The sequence below is a fragment of the Numida meleagris genome, chromosome 5 (assembly GCF_002078875.1).
Source record: "Numida meleagris isolate 19003 breed g44 Domestic line chromosome 5, NumMel1.0, whole genome shotgun sequence".
In the NCBI taxonomy this organism is placed as follows: domain Eukaryota; kingdom Metazoa; phylum Chordata; class Aves; order Galliformes; family Numididae; genus Numida; species Numida meleagris.
Window position 1 is genome coordinate 40336930 of NC_034413.1, and position 16834 is coordinate 40353763.

General features: G+C 35.9%; 1 protein-coding gene across 2 annotated transcripts in view; it reads right to left on the minus strand.

Annotated features, from left to right (window-relative positions):
- CALCRL (calcitonin receptor like receptor) overlaps positions 1 to 16834 on the minus strand; it is a 71763-nt gene that overhangs the window by 26670 nt on the left and 28259 nt on the right. For both annotated transcript variants that reach the window (XR_002439217.1, XM_021398180.1), the window contains exons 2-7: positions 13549 to 13673; positions 10883 to 10977; positions 9679 to 9823; positions 8209 to 8319; positions 7154 to 7266; positions 5982 to 6073 (exon numbers count right to left, since the gene is read on the minus strand). Coding sequence is in view for 1 of the 2 variants with exons in the window: in XM_021398180.1 (XP_021253855.1) it covers positions 5982 to 6073; positions 7154 to 7266; positions 8209 to 8319; positions 9679 to 9823; positions 10883 to 10933 (512 nt within the window). In the remaining variant the exon portion in view is untranslated. The remainder of the gene's footprint in view (positions 1 to 5981; positions 6074 to 7153; positions 7267 to 8208; positions 8320 to 9678; positions 9824 to 10882; positions 10978 to 13548; positions 13674 to 16834) is intronic.

Consider the following 16834-nt stretch of genomic DNA (forward strand, 5'->3'; position numbering starts at 1 on the left):
AACTCTGAAATTTTGAAATACTAGAGCTCTTTATTATGTACTCTTACATCAACCCTTTCTTCAACTCCAGTCAAAATTTAACAGAATGATGTGAAAGGTAATACCTTCCCTTAATCTCCAGATTATTTGACAACAGGAGGAAAGCAAGTATGTTCAGTTCAAATATTTACAACTAAGGACTTGCATTGCCGTGGTTACCTAAAAAGTATTTGGATACAGATAACATAACATGTTTTGGTGGATTTCAAATTCTGCTTTTCTTAGTGTCTGATGATCTTCCAACTCACCATCACACCCAAGCTTGAGGAAGCTGTCTTAGCCTATGTTTCAATTTGCTTACATTTGTCAAGATTTTTGGAGGCAATTCTATTTTACTCACTTTATCGGTCACTTTTCTTCCCTAATCCTATAGCTAGAGAAATACCCAAGTAAGTAAGGGAGTGAAAAATATTATCGCATCTTGTGTATAATCAATTTATAAACAGAATATGAAACAGTTGTAAAATGCAATATGCAAACGTGTTTGTGTTTGTTTTCAACATTTCCTTTGAATACTGCAATAAAATTTAAGACTAAAATATATTTTGAAGGGCTATTTACAAAAAAAAAAAAAGAATAATACTAAATTAGAGCATCATGATACAGGTTAGTTTTACCCTACTGATGATGTGTTGTCGTGCTAGTAATCCTGCTCAATATGAGAGGAACTGCAGGTCCAGACATTTGATGTATGTGCTTGGCTGAGGAGCTACTGGAGTGAGGCTCCCATCTGTGGGATTACAACTGAATGCCTAAGTCAGAATCCCCCCCTAAACGTAGCAATACCACAGCACTGAGGCACCTCTCTGGGCTTGCAATAGCCAGCCACTCTGGCGGCCAGTGCAGAGTAAAGGCGAGCTACAGGAAGGAAGGGGACAGACTCTTTAGCGGGATCTGTTGTGATAGAACAAGGGGAAATGGTTTCAAACTCAAAGAGGGTAGATTTAGGTTGGATATAAGGAAAAAGTCTTTTATAGTGAGGGTGGTAAGGCCCTGGGGAACAGGTTGCCCAGAGATGTGGTTGATGCCCCATCCCTGGAGACCTGCAAGGCAAGGCTGGATCAGGACTTGGGCAACCTGATCTAGCTGTGGTGTTCTTGTGCACTGCAGGGAAGTTGGACTAGATGGCCTTCAAAGGTCCCTTCCAACTCTAAGGATTCTACGATTCTATGATTCTAAATTATACCCAACACTGAGCATAGGAATAGCAGATTTCTGCTTACCTGTCACTCTAAAAAAAAAAAAAAAAGAAAAGCAAGTCTAACATAGTGCTATTGCAAGAGATGAGTGCTGTTCATCCAAGCTTTTCAAAGGAACTGATTTTTTCAAACAAACACGAAACAAAATAGGAAACCTATATGGCAGTAAAAGAATTCATATCAAAAGGATATTGAAACTTAATGCAAAAAATTCCTGACAGAGCAAATAGCACCTACTGTGCTTTAAAAGCAGATGATCAGTGTACAAAACCGCATAAAAATTGTTTAGTACAGGGAGTGCACAGCACACACGAGCAAGCTGATTTGATCAGTTACATAGCATACAAGTGGCAGTAGTCAGCAACAGAGCCCATTTTGCTGTGCTTGTGTTACTGAGAGAACTCTCCCAGCAGCACAGAGAAGTGACAGAGGCTGTGGTACAGCGGTCGCTTTTGGGAAACTCTCTTTAGTTACTTCAGAGAAAGCATCTACAGAAGCCTGTGAAGAGTCTGTGCTTTACAACTGCCCCTCTCTCCCTCCATGTAATAGCCAAGAGTATAGAGTGCAGCTGATTCACAAAATGAAATAGCTAACTGGAGGGAGAAGACTCACTTTCATATGCAACTGCTCTTCACTGTTAAGGGATATCATACATACATGAATGAAGTCAGCAGTAGACAAGCCTAAATTGTTACACAGGAAGAAAGAATTCCACTTTTCTAGCCTTTGGGCTAGAATAAAGTACAAGCACTTGTGATTCATTTTTAATCTGGAGGGCAAGAGGAACAAGAAGAACTTTATATTTTGAGAGAGAAATACAGAAATGAAATAGTCACAAAATCTAGAGGAGCATGTTGAAATCTGCTGAGAATACAATAGATGAAAAAAGAAAACCAATGACCTCACTAACAAAAGAGAGTCAAAAAACAATGGCTATCGAGAGTACACTCCATTGTTGCATCATTTGCAACTCTCATAAGAAGTGTGTATGAAATGTCACACAGATACATGGACTAAGCTATCAGGTTTGTGTATGCACAATGTAAAACCACAGTCAGGCAGACTCGAGTTTCTGCAAGTCACACCTTGGAGCCCTAAGGCATTTCCACAGCCTCATATTACTAAATATAGGTCAGGGAAACCATTCTAGAAACCAGTGCTGCCATGCGGTGTGGCACACAGATCAACTCTGATAAACTCTATATGATCTCCTGGTAGACAAGCTTTATCTGACTGAGGAAAATATATACACGGATATGAATTAAGTGATGAAGTATATTTCATTAGGCTTTTAAAAATACTTTTGTTTTTAATGCCAACAACACAAAGCTTTGATTATCAAAATACACTTAGTTTTCATATTCCTTGAATATATATATATATATGCATTTTTTCCCTATATGGTTCATATAGAAAGAGGGAAAGCAACACTGGATTCCAGCTAACAGTTTTGTATAAACAAGTCCTAAAGAACTCTGGAAGCCTGTCTGCTTATTGTTAAGATTCAGTGCAGAGGCAAGGAAAAGCACGTACAGCTAACGGGGCCATCTCCCGGGGTCATCCAGCAGCTGTTCCTGTTGAATATTCAATCACACCCATCCACACCCACCTCCACCCATGCAGAAAAGGATTGAAAGGATCACCGGACAAGAAACAAGAAAGCAAAGACTGCTGACATTTAAAAATGAAATTTGCTTTTGGTAATAAAGGGATTTCTTCCTTACCCTCCCCACCCCTCCCTTTTCTGTTACCCTTCCTATTTCCCTCTTCTGACTGTTTTTCTTAGTGACATTATGTCCTTTAATCATATAATTCTCATAGTGATGATCCAAGAGCATTCAGATGACCTATCACTGAATTTGTTTTACCGCATGTGGTACAAAACAAACAACAACAACAACATCTTCCTGTTAAATTATGTATTTTTATGTATTATAATTATGTATTTTTAATTTCACTTCTGTATGCCTTGGGCACTATGGAAAAATTATTTCCAGAATAAAAAAATCATTTTCTAATTTCTATTAAAAATATATATATAGCGATATCCATATATACACCCAAGAGGAATTAGCCTTTAAGGTTAACTTAAAGTGATTTAGGAACCCAGTATCTTTCCATCTGTCTTATTCAGCATTTGTCCAGACTAAGTTCAGTGTTGCTAACCTCTGCAAGTGCTCTCAGATCGCTGGATGATGCTTGATCAACAGCTTCTCCTCTATTTCAGACATTTTCCTTTCTATGAATGCCCTGCTCTTTTATGTTTTCTGTTAACTCATTTTTCTTTCTTTATGAAAATAACCATAGAACTTTTCTAAGAAAAGTTATCTATGAAACTTATGTACAATTTTGAGTATGCAAGAGAATGAGAAAGGAGAGTCATTGCAAATCACTACTCTTGTCTTCACTGATGATTTCTCAGGTAGAAAGACTGGAGTTCCAAGTATATTACCCATTTGAAAACAAAAATCCACTTGAGGAGCACAAGTCACAAACTGAACTGATATTTCCAATGATACAGTTTTCTGCAGAAAAAAAATCAAATTGAAAATAAAATGCACAGAACAGTTATAATCTGAAAAAAAATCACAATCTAAGTAATTGATACTTGAAAAAGCTGAAAATTTTTGGAAAAAAATGAAAAAAAGCTGTCATTTTTCCTATCGAGATATATCCCACTTTCCTAATTAAGCCTAAAGATTTTTTTATGGTCAGCAAGCCAGCAAATGTTGTCTGGGAACAATCTACTAAGGGAATAAATTCATGGGTTCCCCCACACAATAGCAAAAAAAAAAAAAAAAAAAAAGTCCACCTGTTGAGAAGCTATGAATAATTACACAAGCTTCAGCTGATACATAATACATCCTGGTATTAATTGACATCCTTAAATATCCTTCTGGTACTAAAAATACTTTAGAGGAACTGCACATTCCAAGAGAACAGCTTGTAGAGAACTTTCTTTAGCTTCCTTTGAATTCTGTAATTTCCTTCTATATCCCAACATAACCATAGTCTAGAAGTTGTGGTCTTTGAGTCTAGATTAATTCCACGTGGTTCTCTGAGGATAGAGGATCCTTCTACAAAAGGGAGAAAAAAGTCCCTGGAGGGTATGGCAAATGTAACATAGTTATAATGGTGGTGAACCAAACCACCTTATTCTGTAGGAAGTGCCACAATTTAAGATAAAATTGGCTTGGTTTGCATTTGTAGCACAGAAAAACCACGCTTTACTGTCTTCGAGCTTTTAAAATTGTATTCAAAAGCTTTTTGCTTTTGCCTTACACATTTATGCCATGCATTTTTTTTCCTATCGTGTGAGATTTTTTTCATCTGTTAAATTTTATTGTGAGGTTTACAATAAAGGCATTGCTTTATTGTAGGCCCTAATAAAGACTTGGGGCCTTCTAAAAGTTTAATTTTGTGGAAGCAAAGTGAATTTGGAAATAAGAAAATAAGTCATAAAAAGCTGAGAAGTCATCTTAAATACATTTCAGAAAGAGGAGCTGTGAACTTGAAACACTCTGTAAGGAATTTATTGCAATGTTGTCCCAGTACTTGGGCAAATAATGCATAACTAAATTGGAAACACTACCTGCTGCCAGATCTGACTAAAAAGGATAATTTTTTAACAGATATCTACTACCCCTACTAAATCATCGCAAAGTCCAGAGTAAGAGAAAAGCAAAATCTGAGGTAGCACCACCATTACTATGTATGTGCTACTCATATTTACGTATTAGGGAAAAAAAATGGAGTGAAATGGAAGGGTATGGTGATAAGAAACTGCTAAGACCATGAATCAGATCCATCATAGAGCAGATCCATCTTTTCCAATGAAAAATGATGCAGAAATGAATAAAGGAGTGCCAGCTGACAAGGAGGGCCTACTCCACGCAATGCAGCATTGGCAGAGAGAACAGCTCAACACTGACAGCACTGTGCTTTGCCTCAGCTCTGCTCGTGTGGCAACACTGCAGTGATACTGGTTTCAGCTTTCTACTAAGGCTCATGAACTTACAAACACAAAAAAAAGTGAGCAGTGAAGTAGACAATTTTTAAAGACCTGTGTGCTGAGATGCAAGTTTTGAAGTCAGTTATATTGGCAACATGCTACTCAAGCTTTCTTGCAAGATAATCTCCACTATTGCAAGATATATCCACTGCTAGCAAGTGGATAGGACTTAACTCTCACAAACAATATGATGAATAAAGAAAAATAAGATTATTTTTATATTTGCCATTCCTAGTGCTGCTCTTAGCTTTATTTTCTTCACAATTTATCGTGTTACATGGCTATTTACTTCAGAATGTGGCCTATATACCATATGTGTATACCATGTATGTGACTTATATACCATTGGTATTTTGATTTCCATTTACTCTTTAGTTTGGCCCATGCTTGACATATTCATATCTTAAGTTATTATTAAAATCAAACAAGTGAAAAAGCAACCTTCCTCCACCATGAGCACTTGTTTAACAATTGGGCGTGTTTTTTAAGTGCCATTTTCCCCATTTCCAACATCTGCTACAATTTTTAATTTGCAGATCTGGGATTTTAGGTTTCTGAGAAAAGAAACCTAAAATTTTATTGTAATAGCATGTTCAATGCCAAACCAATATACAGATTTTTTTCATCTTGTTGCTCCATCTAATTTATTGGGAAGGCCTGTGTTTCAAAAGCATTGAAACTAGCATTGCTGCAACCACTAATATTTGGTGAAGAATGTTAAATATACTTACTTAAAATAAAAGAATATGCCAAGAGAAATCAGAAGTGATGCAATTGAAAGACCATGTCCTATGATAGCCAAATAATACAAATTCAGAGCAGTCTGCAATAGAAGAATAAAACCAAGCACATGTAATACATACAGAATTATTAAGAAACAACATGCTTATACATCTCTTCTACCTACAAAATGTCTGTAATGGGATTAAGAAAATAAAAACTTACTGGTAAAGATGAATCAATCCATCCTGCAAATCATTATTATCTTACTAAAATCTCTTTCTGCTGGGCAAAAACCAGATTCATTTAAATCACTAGAAATTCTCTCTTAGATGTTAAAACATTAGGTTTTTAAACATGCACTATATTTTTTTCTGAATACTTATATGAATTTGGTCATTTTTGCTACTGGGCTGAGTGCACTCCTATCTGAGGTTTGATTCATCTATTACACATGTCTTAAGGAAAATAATGTGCTTCACATATGAATGTATGTATTTTTTGCTTCTATAGCTTGTTCTCTTATAAAGATACTTTCTTCAAATTAAGCTGTGATTGTGATGCTGGAAACGGAGCTTTCATTTGAAGAATGAAAAGAATTAACAATTCCAAACTAGCAAAGACAAAATGGTACTGTCAAATAAATCTGCAGCCAAATTATAGTATTATGAAAAGCTAGGTAGAGAGCAAAATAATAACGAAGAACTGATAAAGTAATGTTTGGCATATGTACAAGACGTTATCATCAATTCTTTGAATTAATACATTATATTCTACCAGTCACAAAACTCTGCTTTCAAATATGGAATCTGCCTCACAAAATTGCCTGTTTTTTTTGGTCTTTCATTACAAAATCATCATTTTACACTGAAGAAAATGAAGATCTTCAGGATGAAACTTATATTACCATGATAAAGTATAGTTATCCAGATTATATAAGAAAAATAATAGCCTACATGCATGGGCTCATATACTCCATACTGTATGCGTCCTCTGAACCTATTACTCCAATTTAATGTTTGAATGGCTGCATATATTGACTTTTGAAATCATGTAAATAGATTCTAGATAAAGCTTTAAGAACTATTATGAGATGAGACATGGTATCTGTGCATGCCAGAATTTTTCAAGTTTCCCAGATCAGTTTCTTGAGACTGGTGACATGCATTTATTTCTTTCCTACCTTCACTTTCTCATGCGTATAGATATTACACTGGGTGTAGTTCGTCCATGTCCTGTTGCTTTCTGGGTGTCTAAACCAGTTCCCACTTGGATCACAGATCTTTGTAACTTTTTCTACGGGCAGTCAGAGTAGTTGAAAAGAAAAAAACAAAAAAAAAACAAGGCAAAAACACAACAGTCAGCACTGAAGTTCTACTTCCTGATGCCTAGTGTTTCACGAAAAAGATTGGCAAACAAATGACAGCCTCATTAACGTGACTAGAGAAACGCTGCTTGTTATTATGAATTCTGAGAAACCAGAGGCCATAGCTTTTGTTTGGCAAAGCCAAATGATGATGTGTTTTTCTTAGGAAAAGAAATACATTTCCCTTCTACAAAATACTATCAAAATATATCAGGCTGTTACAGAACTACCAGATGAAGTGATGAGGATATTTAAATGGCTTCTTTAACATCCAACATTTAAACAGAAATCTAACATCCCACCACTGTAAATTGAATAGGCAGGAAAACATCAATAGAGAAACTGCTCAAGAACCAGACTGGAAGATTTCCATGAGCACATAACGACTTAAATCAAATAGAAATGGGCATCAAGAGACCCTGGAAAACAGCAAATGCAGCAGAAACAGACAGGAGTGGAAGCCTATGATATTTTCCCACATGCTCACACAGTTGAAAAGATTAGCTTACTGGAAAAGACTCATTTGTGGGAGAAAATCTTATTGACCTCAGCTGCCAAACTGAGGTAAAATAAATTACATTTCTGCTTTCCTCTAAGAAGGTAAAGCTCATCACCAAGAGCAAAGAACTGTCATCTAAATTAAATTTATATTTCCTAGTCTATAGAATTCTACAATGGCACATTTCAGAAAAGAAAAGTAAAAAAACCTTGCCACTCTTCCGTGATAACAGGAAAGTGCAAATAATGGATTTGGAGTTACTGAAATTCTGGTGCATTAGTGACTTCAGTAAGGCAAAGAGTGGGCATAAAGCAACCAAAAACTCATTTTGTTAAGCAGTATGTTTATGCAGAAAGCCCATGCACACACTTACCTGATGGATTGAAATCTTGGAAGTAGTCAGGACAATGCTGTACTGATACAGTTCCTGCAGCAACATCACTCCAGCACAACCAGCCATCCCACGTCCTGTTACAGTAAGGACCTAGGAACAAGTGGACAATTGGTAATAACAGCTCTTCCTTCATAGTAGTCTTTCAAAAGTAAGATATAACTCTGGACAAGGTAAGTTTCTCACACTCAAGTTTTCTTCGTAAAGATAAATATGGAAACTTAAAATTTAGCAACAGTTAATTAAAATTTCCTGTAATAGAAACACTTCCTTATAGGTTTATTTCGCACAATCCATTTTAAAATCCATTATCATTCATCTTTAAATGATCTATGCCTACAGTTCACAAAACACATTAGATCTAGAGCATGGTAGGGTAATATTCTTTGGGCAAAGTAAACTAAACCAATTCAAACAAAATAATGCACAACAAAGGGCTTTAAATTTGATCTGCCTTGGCAGGAGGTTGATCATCTTTAAGGTCCCCTCCAATCCAAGCCATTCCATGGTTCTATGATTTTGCAAAGACCATTTTACTGAATTTATTTACATTTTGTATGTATACGTAAGCTACATATGTGTTTATTAACTCACTGAAAACTCAGTGGTATCCTAGAAGCTATCAGAAAGCCTATCTGGGAGGCAGTCATGGTTTCTCTTCCTCAGAGATGAGCCTGTAGATATTTCTCTGTCTGTTCAAGGACACGGATGTTGCAGTGTCCCTCAAGAGTCTGTTTCAATCCCTCACTGCACTCATGTAGATTTGTTTTAGAGCAACTAAAATAAACTTCCTTTGAGAATCAGCTGGAGTTTTACTATGAACTTCTTTCCCAGAACACATGCAGAATGACTGACCACAGATTGGAAAAATATTTTTTCTATCTTCCTTCAGTTTTCTATTCAAGAAATAATACCACCTCCTCCCTGCTCCTCAAACCACCTCGAAGGCTCAAACATCATACTTCCTCTACTTCCGATCTGGAGATTTTCCAGTTTGTCCGTATTGTTCTAAAGTGGTGTTCTGACCAGTACATAAGCTTCTATGTACACACTCTCATATCCATTTCTGGCCTCCAGACATCAGTTTTCTCCAAAGAAACATTTCAGAAGAAAAAAAGTGTATTGTAAAAGAGTGCAATTGCCTCTTCTCCCGAGAGCCATTTGATATTTTCAGAAATTACAATGCAGAAACTGTCTCAAGTTTTAAAATCTGAGTATCTCTAACATTTTCTTATCAGAAATACAAGATTTGTGTTGTACAACATATAGTACAATAGGCAGGTAATACATCATATTACTTTAATGTTGTTTCTAAAAAACTGTACAAACAGAGCCTGAAAAAGTGATTGCTACCAAGACATGACATGAAAATAAAGGATCAGGATCCTGGATTACTTTAATTATATGTTGGGCACTTCCCTTTGGAAAATTTTATGAGAAAGTAAACTCTACCTTCTTTCCTATGAATAGGATCTTGCATAATTTTCTGGTAGCATTCATACTGCGCTGTCATAATTTTATTCCGTGTAACACTCAGTTGACCCAAGTCCTCTGTCATATTCTGATGACCTTCGGATGGAATAGCAGTGGCAAATAGCTAGGAGGAAAAAGACTTCTCTTTAGTAAGTCACCTTTTTTTTAACCAATTTTGAAACTACTACTCAAATACAAACTGATAACAAAATTTCAGCATCTTAGAATATTGTATTTAAAATATAATTTTAATATAGCAAAGTGATCTTCAAATCTTACTACTGACAATCTGATGTTGCATTTTTCTAGCTAATTTAAGAATTCTTCTTATTACTAAATCTTGGCAAATATCACCTGATTGAGCATAGAGGAATAAATATCCACAAGATTCATAAAGAATAATCAAAAAAGGCATAGACAGCCTGGAAACAATCGGAAGTGTATAGACAGTTTTTTCAACATACAGTAAAATATATGGAATTTCTATTATTCTAAAAGGCATTTGGATTCTTCATGAGAAGACTTTCCATACTCTTACAGCTTTTGACTTGCTTAGAGCTAGCTCATTTATCTATGGTCTTGTGAAGCAGTCAACCTTCAGAATACATAAAAGTATTCAAAAGACATGGATTCCATCAATCCTTCAATTCCACACACAGTGGATTCACTATGGCAGTTTTTCAAAATAAAGTGTGCACACATGAAAATGCAGATCTTGATCTTTCAACTACATTTTTAAAGAAGTAGCAAATTTTACCTGAATTGACTAAGCTTCGTGGGAAAAAAAAAAACAAACAGTTACAGATAGAAATACTGTATCCTTGACATGAAAGTGGTGAAATTAAAAGTTCCTAGGATTTCCTAGGAAACATGATAAGTCTCCTCCACTCTTCCATGGATCTACACAGTACTACTTATATGTCACATGTCATCTGTTACCATAAACTTTTCTGCTAGCAAAAGATATGTTTGGTTCAGCACAGGCAATTACTATTACTGTTCCTTTAATGCAGGAAATAAAAGGACAACATAAGACAGTTAGTAATCCTGCTCTGCAGAAACGATATTTGAACACATCGTTAGCTTTTAGAAAATAAAAATTTCTATAGTATTCTGTACACCCTTGTTCAAAATGATACTGATTTAAAAAAAAAAAAGAACAATAAAAAAGGATATTACTCACCATAGTAACTGAGAGGAAGAACAGCAAAAATGTGACCCAGTTTTTTGTCATTTTTATATCCAATGTAGTGTATTTTATACTGCGATTGAATTAAACTGTTGTGGAAAAAAAAATATAGGAAAAAAAATTATTCATTAAAGCCACAACTGATAAATTACTTCATACTTTCTTTATGCAGCAGAACAAATCAATGGAGATCCACCCAATTTTTATTCCACCTAGTGCCTTGTGATCTACATGGAGATGCACAGTATGTGAGGAAAATGCATTCAATTCACCAGTAGCGTATTCCAGCAGCCAGATCTTGCCTGCACCAGCACACCCATCTCTCACAGTTGAGGCAGGAAGGGCCACCCATTGCCTCAACTAACACCACTTCTTCAGAGGGTTTATCTCAATTGGCTAGCTGGTATCATTTCTAACAGATACATGGCAATTAACAGCTCCCAAAGGCCAAGATCTGAGTTGCCTACTTAATTCAAAGACTGAACTGCTACTGAAGCAAGAGGGTTCCTGTGGTCTGAGTATCTTCATGTAGACCTTCCTCCCAACTCAAGGCACATTCGTCCTTCGATCGTACTTGTGCTTGTTTTTGGATTTTTTTTTCTTATCCAGCATCACAACCTATAAGCTGGTCCATGAGAAACAAGTGATAGTACATTGCCCAGCACAGGGAATTTTACACAAAGATAATCCTTCTAAAATGACTCATTCACAAAAAGCAAGCATTCTGTGTCTACTTTGCTAATACAGTGACACTGCGTCTTCTTAACTAATTCAATAAATAGCATTTTTGTTGGCTGTACAGACTACAAAATACAAGATTACTGTTGTTTATTGCAAATTGTGATGGAAATACAAGAAACCTGTTTTAAAATCAGTTACTGTTGTCCCTTTTTAAACCAGAGTAAAACTGCATCAGTAATTCTCCCTCTATTTTTACCACTGGCATGTAAACTTCTAATACTGATTGCTGGAAATTGCCCAGGTAATTCAGTGGAACAGTGAATTTCAAATATGCAATTCTGAAGTTTCTTAAAAGATTAAAAGGAAGACTGACTCACATACATAAAATATATTTGCAGTACAATCTAATGGTTCTTAAGAAAATCCATATTTGATGACAACTACCGTGAACTGCTAATTCCAAAAATCACCATCTGTCACATAAAATATGGCAGCTTTTGTGGTCTTTGCTACTAAAGACATTATTAATAAAAAACATCAAAATATCCACGTGTAATGACTAAAGGCCAAGCAAATACAAAATATAGATGGAGATATGTAAATTAGTAAAGGCACAATATGATATCAATTGTACACAATAATTGGGAAGGGGGTGCATTAATTCAAATCTGATAAAATTCTTAAGTCGTTTTCAGTTGTCCCTATTTATCTGGGAAAGAAAAAAAAACAAAACACTGGCATTCTAAGATAATCAAAATTAACTACTTGGATGCAAAGAAATACAATAATCTTCTCTCTCCAAAGCATGCCGAAGGACATCTGCATAGGGTTAAAAGCCGTACAGGACGTTCACAAAACAAACAAATAGCAATCATTATTTTATATTTGTTTTTCTACATGCATATGAAGGAGTTCAAAATAATTTTCTCCAAAAATCCTTTTGCTGCAAGAGACAGTGGATGGCAAATTTAAAATAAAGATTTAGATATGGCCCTCAATTAACCTTACTTATATTTATTTACATATATGATATCATATGAACAAGTGTGAAATTCATCTGTGTTGCTTCACGCTCCATGAGCATTTCTGTTTTACAATATAAAAAGTCATCCCTTAGATCGATTCCTTTAAGAGTCTGTATCTAGTGATTTTGTATACATTTCTTATCAAGTACTCCAGTATCCAGCATTAAATTATTAATTATTTCCAAGATAAAAGATTAAGTCCTTTATTTGCACAATGCTTTCCACTTATTCCTCGCAGTTACTAACTTGTAAAGCCAAAAACTTATACACAGAGGAAAAAAAAAAAGTCTCTTCCCAAACATCACCATTGGATTTAATTACAAAATGCAGGGTGAGGGTCATTCAGATGCCTATTTCAGCAAATTATGTTGGACTTGAGAAAAGCATTTCTTGCATCATCAGATGAATTCATTCAAAGTTTATTCCAGTTGGGTTGGACAAGAAGTTTCACAGAAAGATTAAAATCATTGTTAGCAATGGACAGCAATATACTCAGTCCACTGAATGAGGTAGCAAGCCAGTACTCTTGACAAAGTAAGGTTGCTTTTATTAATCATCTGTTCTGATGAGCTGAACAACTAATACCGTTCTCAGGAGTCACACATCTGGAAGGCATGAGATGCACAAAAGAAATAAATTAATAATAAAAGAGACGCATTGTTAGGTTTCTTTAAACAACAATTCTTCCCAAGGCGCTGTTCTAATATTAAACATCTTCAACAATTCTACTGTGGGGAAAAGAGGACATCTTTATTGGACCAAGATTAATTTGAGTGTAATGGAAGTTAACTTGAGGGAAAAGATGGTAGGGATTTATTCTGAATCCCTTGACACGGCTCACTGATAGCAGTGATTTGAACAAAAGCCGGTAGGACTGTCATTTTCATGACAGTTGTTGAATGGAACTGTAAGCCAGTGGGCACAACCTTAGAACTAACAGTTCTAGTGCCTTACCTGTTTTCCCAGTAGAAGACAATGTCCGTGGGATAAGAAGGGCAAATTCCAATAGCAATTCAGATCTCTAAATTTTCATTTTTGTTGTTAATCCATGTTGACAAAATGTCAGAGCAGCACAAAAACTGAAAAAGGGGAAAAAACCAACAGATAAAAAGAAATTAAAAAACAGTCCCACCAAAAAAAAGTGCAAAATGACCCAAAACAAAACAAACAAAAAAAAGCAACAACGAAAGCAAAAACAAAAACAATAAAACCCACCAACTTCTAACATCTTGCTTTTTGTCTTTATTACAATCTCCGCAAGAGAATGCACGAGCCCATGTAGTGTTTCTCACTGATAGCAGTGACATCTATTGAAGAACAAATTCAAAAGGAGCTGCAGTGTAGCCAAAAGAGTCACTGGTACAGCTTTAGCAGATGTTCACATTTCTCTTCCTCCTGCTTTCTCCACAGAGCTATCCATCCTGCCTCATCAGCTGTTTCTACTTTTAACCTTTTCCCACTCTCCCAAGAATAAATGTCGCCCTTGCTGAGTCCCAGACACTTCCCATTTCAATCATACAGCAAAAGGGAAAAAAAAAAAAAAAAAAAAAAGGAAAAATAAGGATTTTTTTTTTTAATTGCATTTAATATATCAAGAAAACATACAGGCTTTTACCTTAAGCAGTTGCCCTGTAGCTGGACTTTATGTCAAAATGCATCTCTGTATGAGTGGTGAGTTACTGACATTATTGTGTGTACATTCACATGCACAGATATATTTCATGAATTCTCTGGTAATCTGTGATTCACCTAAGAAAAACTTTCAGTATAAATTCCATTAGCTTGCAGTGATACTATAATATTGCAACACTGAAGTTGAACGTGCAAATGTAGATGTATATCCTTCCTCTCTGCTGAAAGTGGGAGTCAGAACGGCTATTTTCTTGACAAAAAAAACCCATCCTCTTCCTGTTATTCTAGCACTCCCTGACTTTCCTGGGGGTAGCACTCTCAGATAGAGGGCATTTTGTTATTTCTGTTCTGGTTCTTTTTAGAGAGAGGGATACAGTTCAAAATATTTCATTCCCCCAGGCAAGGTTTGGTTCTTTCAGCCCAAGGTATAGCCAAAAAAACAAGTTGGAAAATACCCAACCCCTTCCAAGCATCCCTAATTTGAATTGCTGTATTACACTGTTAGAAAAATGCAGTAGCCTCCACTGGAGCTAGAGAATCACTTACTTCTCTGTTCACATATGCTCTGGGAGGAAAGACTCCTCTTGTTAAGAGGCACATTATCTTCTAAGTATAATGGCTTCTGCGCTCCAAATTCTTTTAGTCCTGAAAGTGAACTATCTCCAAACTTGCACAGAGACCAATTCAGGGCAATTTGGAAATCCTCCTAACCAGGTGAAATGCTCTTTTAATTTCTGAGGGGACTTCTGCTAATTTTTGGATCAAACTGCTCTGATGGTATTAAACATCAATTCACAGCTGTATGTGTAGGAATTTCTCCATCCTAACAACTATGGGGATAAGGAAGAAGGCTCAAAAATAATGGCCACTGAACAAATGTACTGAACACTGGGTAGCACATTTCATGAAATTAGAATTCCTTGCTTACTACTTCTACTTTTAACTAAGACCCAAGCATCAGCTGTTGCAGACTCCTAAAACAGGTGAGATAGGAAACTGAAAGTTTAATTCTCCCTGAGACAGCTTTTATAGTATAGAAGCATTAGCTCTTCACAGCTTCCTACAGACCTCATTGCACTTTTTATTCAGCTTTTTAAAAACAACAAAAAAACACTCCTTCATTTATATACACTAAAATCAGCTAGTACATTACCAAATATGTAAGAACCATAAGATGCTGGATTTTACAATAAACAAAATTTAACTTAAATATACTGATTTAGAACATTGATACAACTACACTGCGAATGCTAGCAGAATTGCCGTAAGACAGCACTTATAGCAATACCATCACTGCACTTATTCTTTGAAATCTGTGTGACCACCACTCTTCGAATCAGATAGGGTCACGTCAGGAAAAACAGAATAATGGAAGTAAAAAGAAAAACGCTCCCAGTGCCATTCTGAACTCCTTCAGAGGACTGGAATAGATCACCATGTGCACCACTGACTGGTAGTGGGCAGCATCATAAATATGCAGCACTGCAAAGAACTTGCCTAAGAAATGCAGCCGCATGCATAGGGATCAATTGAGATCCCTTCATCTGCAGAAAAAAAATGTGCTATAAGGCCTATTGAATACCTCCACAAGTGGACTCATAATTATGAAAAAAAGTGCAATATTCATGCCACCACCACAAAATATAATATAGAAAACAAACTCAAGGTACCACAAGCCCAGTTTCTTTCAATTTTTCATTCTCCAAACTCACATCACTTCTCATATGCATGGAGACATTTTATAAAAACATCAAATCTGTTGTTCTGTACACTAACTTTTCTTCCTCTATCTTCCTTTCCAGCAGCTTCTTACTACAGAATAGCTGTGGCACAACAGCATTTTTACAAAGACATATCATGCCTTTTATTCTATTAGCATGCAAATTGTTTGGGTTTTTTTTGCATCACTCTAGTAGCTTGCCAGAGGCCTTGCAGAGGTTGCAGAACCATCTGTTGATAAAAATACACAGATTAAATTACTTCTGTGTACTTTTTCCCATTAACAGCTTTTGGCTACCATTCATCTAAGTTTTTTCCTCCCACTTCCAACAGACTATCCTAGCAGTTATTGACAACACTCTTGGTCATCTCTAATTATTCCTAAAATTATAAGAATGTACCATAATGGTGGTGGTAGTTCTTTAGGCTATACGTTACAGTTAAAAAAACAACCAAACTCCATGTTCTCATGGAATATTCAGCAATTTCTGCCCCCAGGCAGTGACTCTTCTCTCTACATAGCAGACTGCAGAGCTAAGATGGTATTGTGTCTTTGTCCATCACACCAGCTTGGCTCTTTAAATCTACACTGACAGGGCTTCTATTGACAGAAAAGGATGCATATCTTTCAGGTACAGCTGTTAGAAATACAAAAACATTTCTTCCTTGCTCTTGCATAGACAGGCTTTCTCTCTGTCTCTGCATTTCAATGCCTTTATTCTAGATTATTAAAGTTCTACTCTTCCCACTGAAACAAGTTGAACTTTCCATTGATTTAAGAACATATGAAGCCAGCAGCATGAAATGCTGCAATTGTATGTGGAAGAAATGCAACGACTCAATTACAGATAAATAGAGCTAAAATTCAGCAAAATTGTTTTCATTTGTT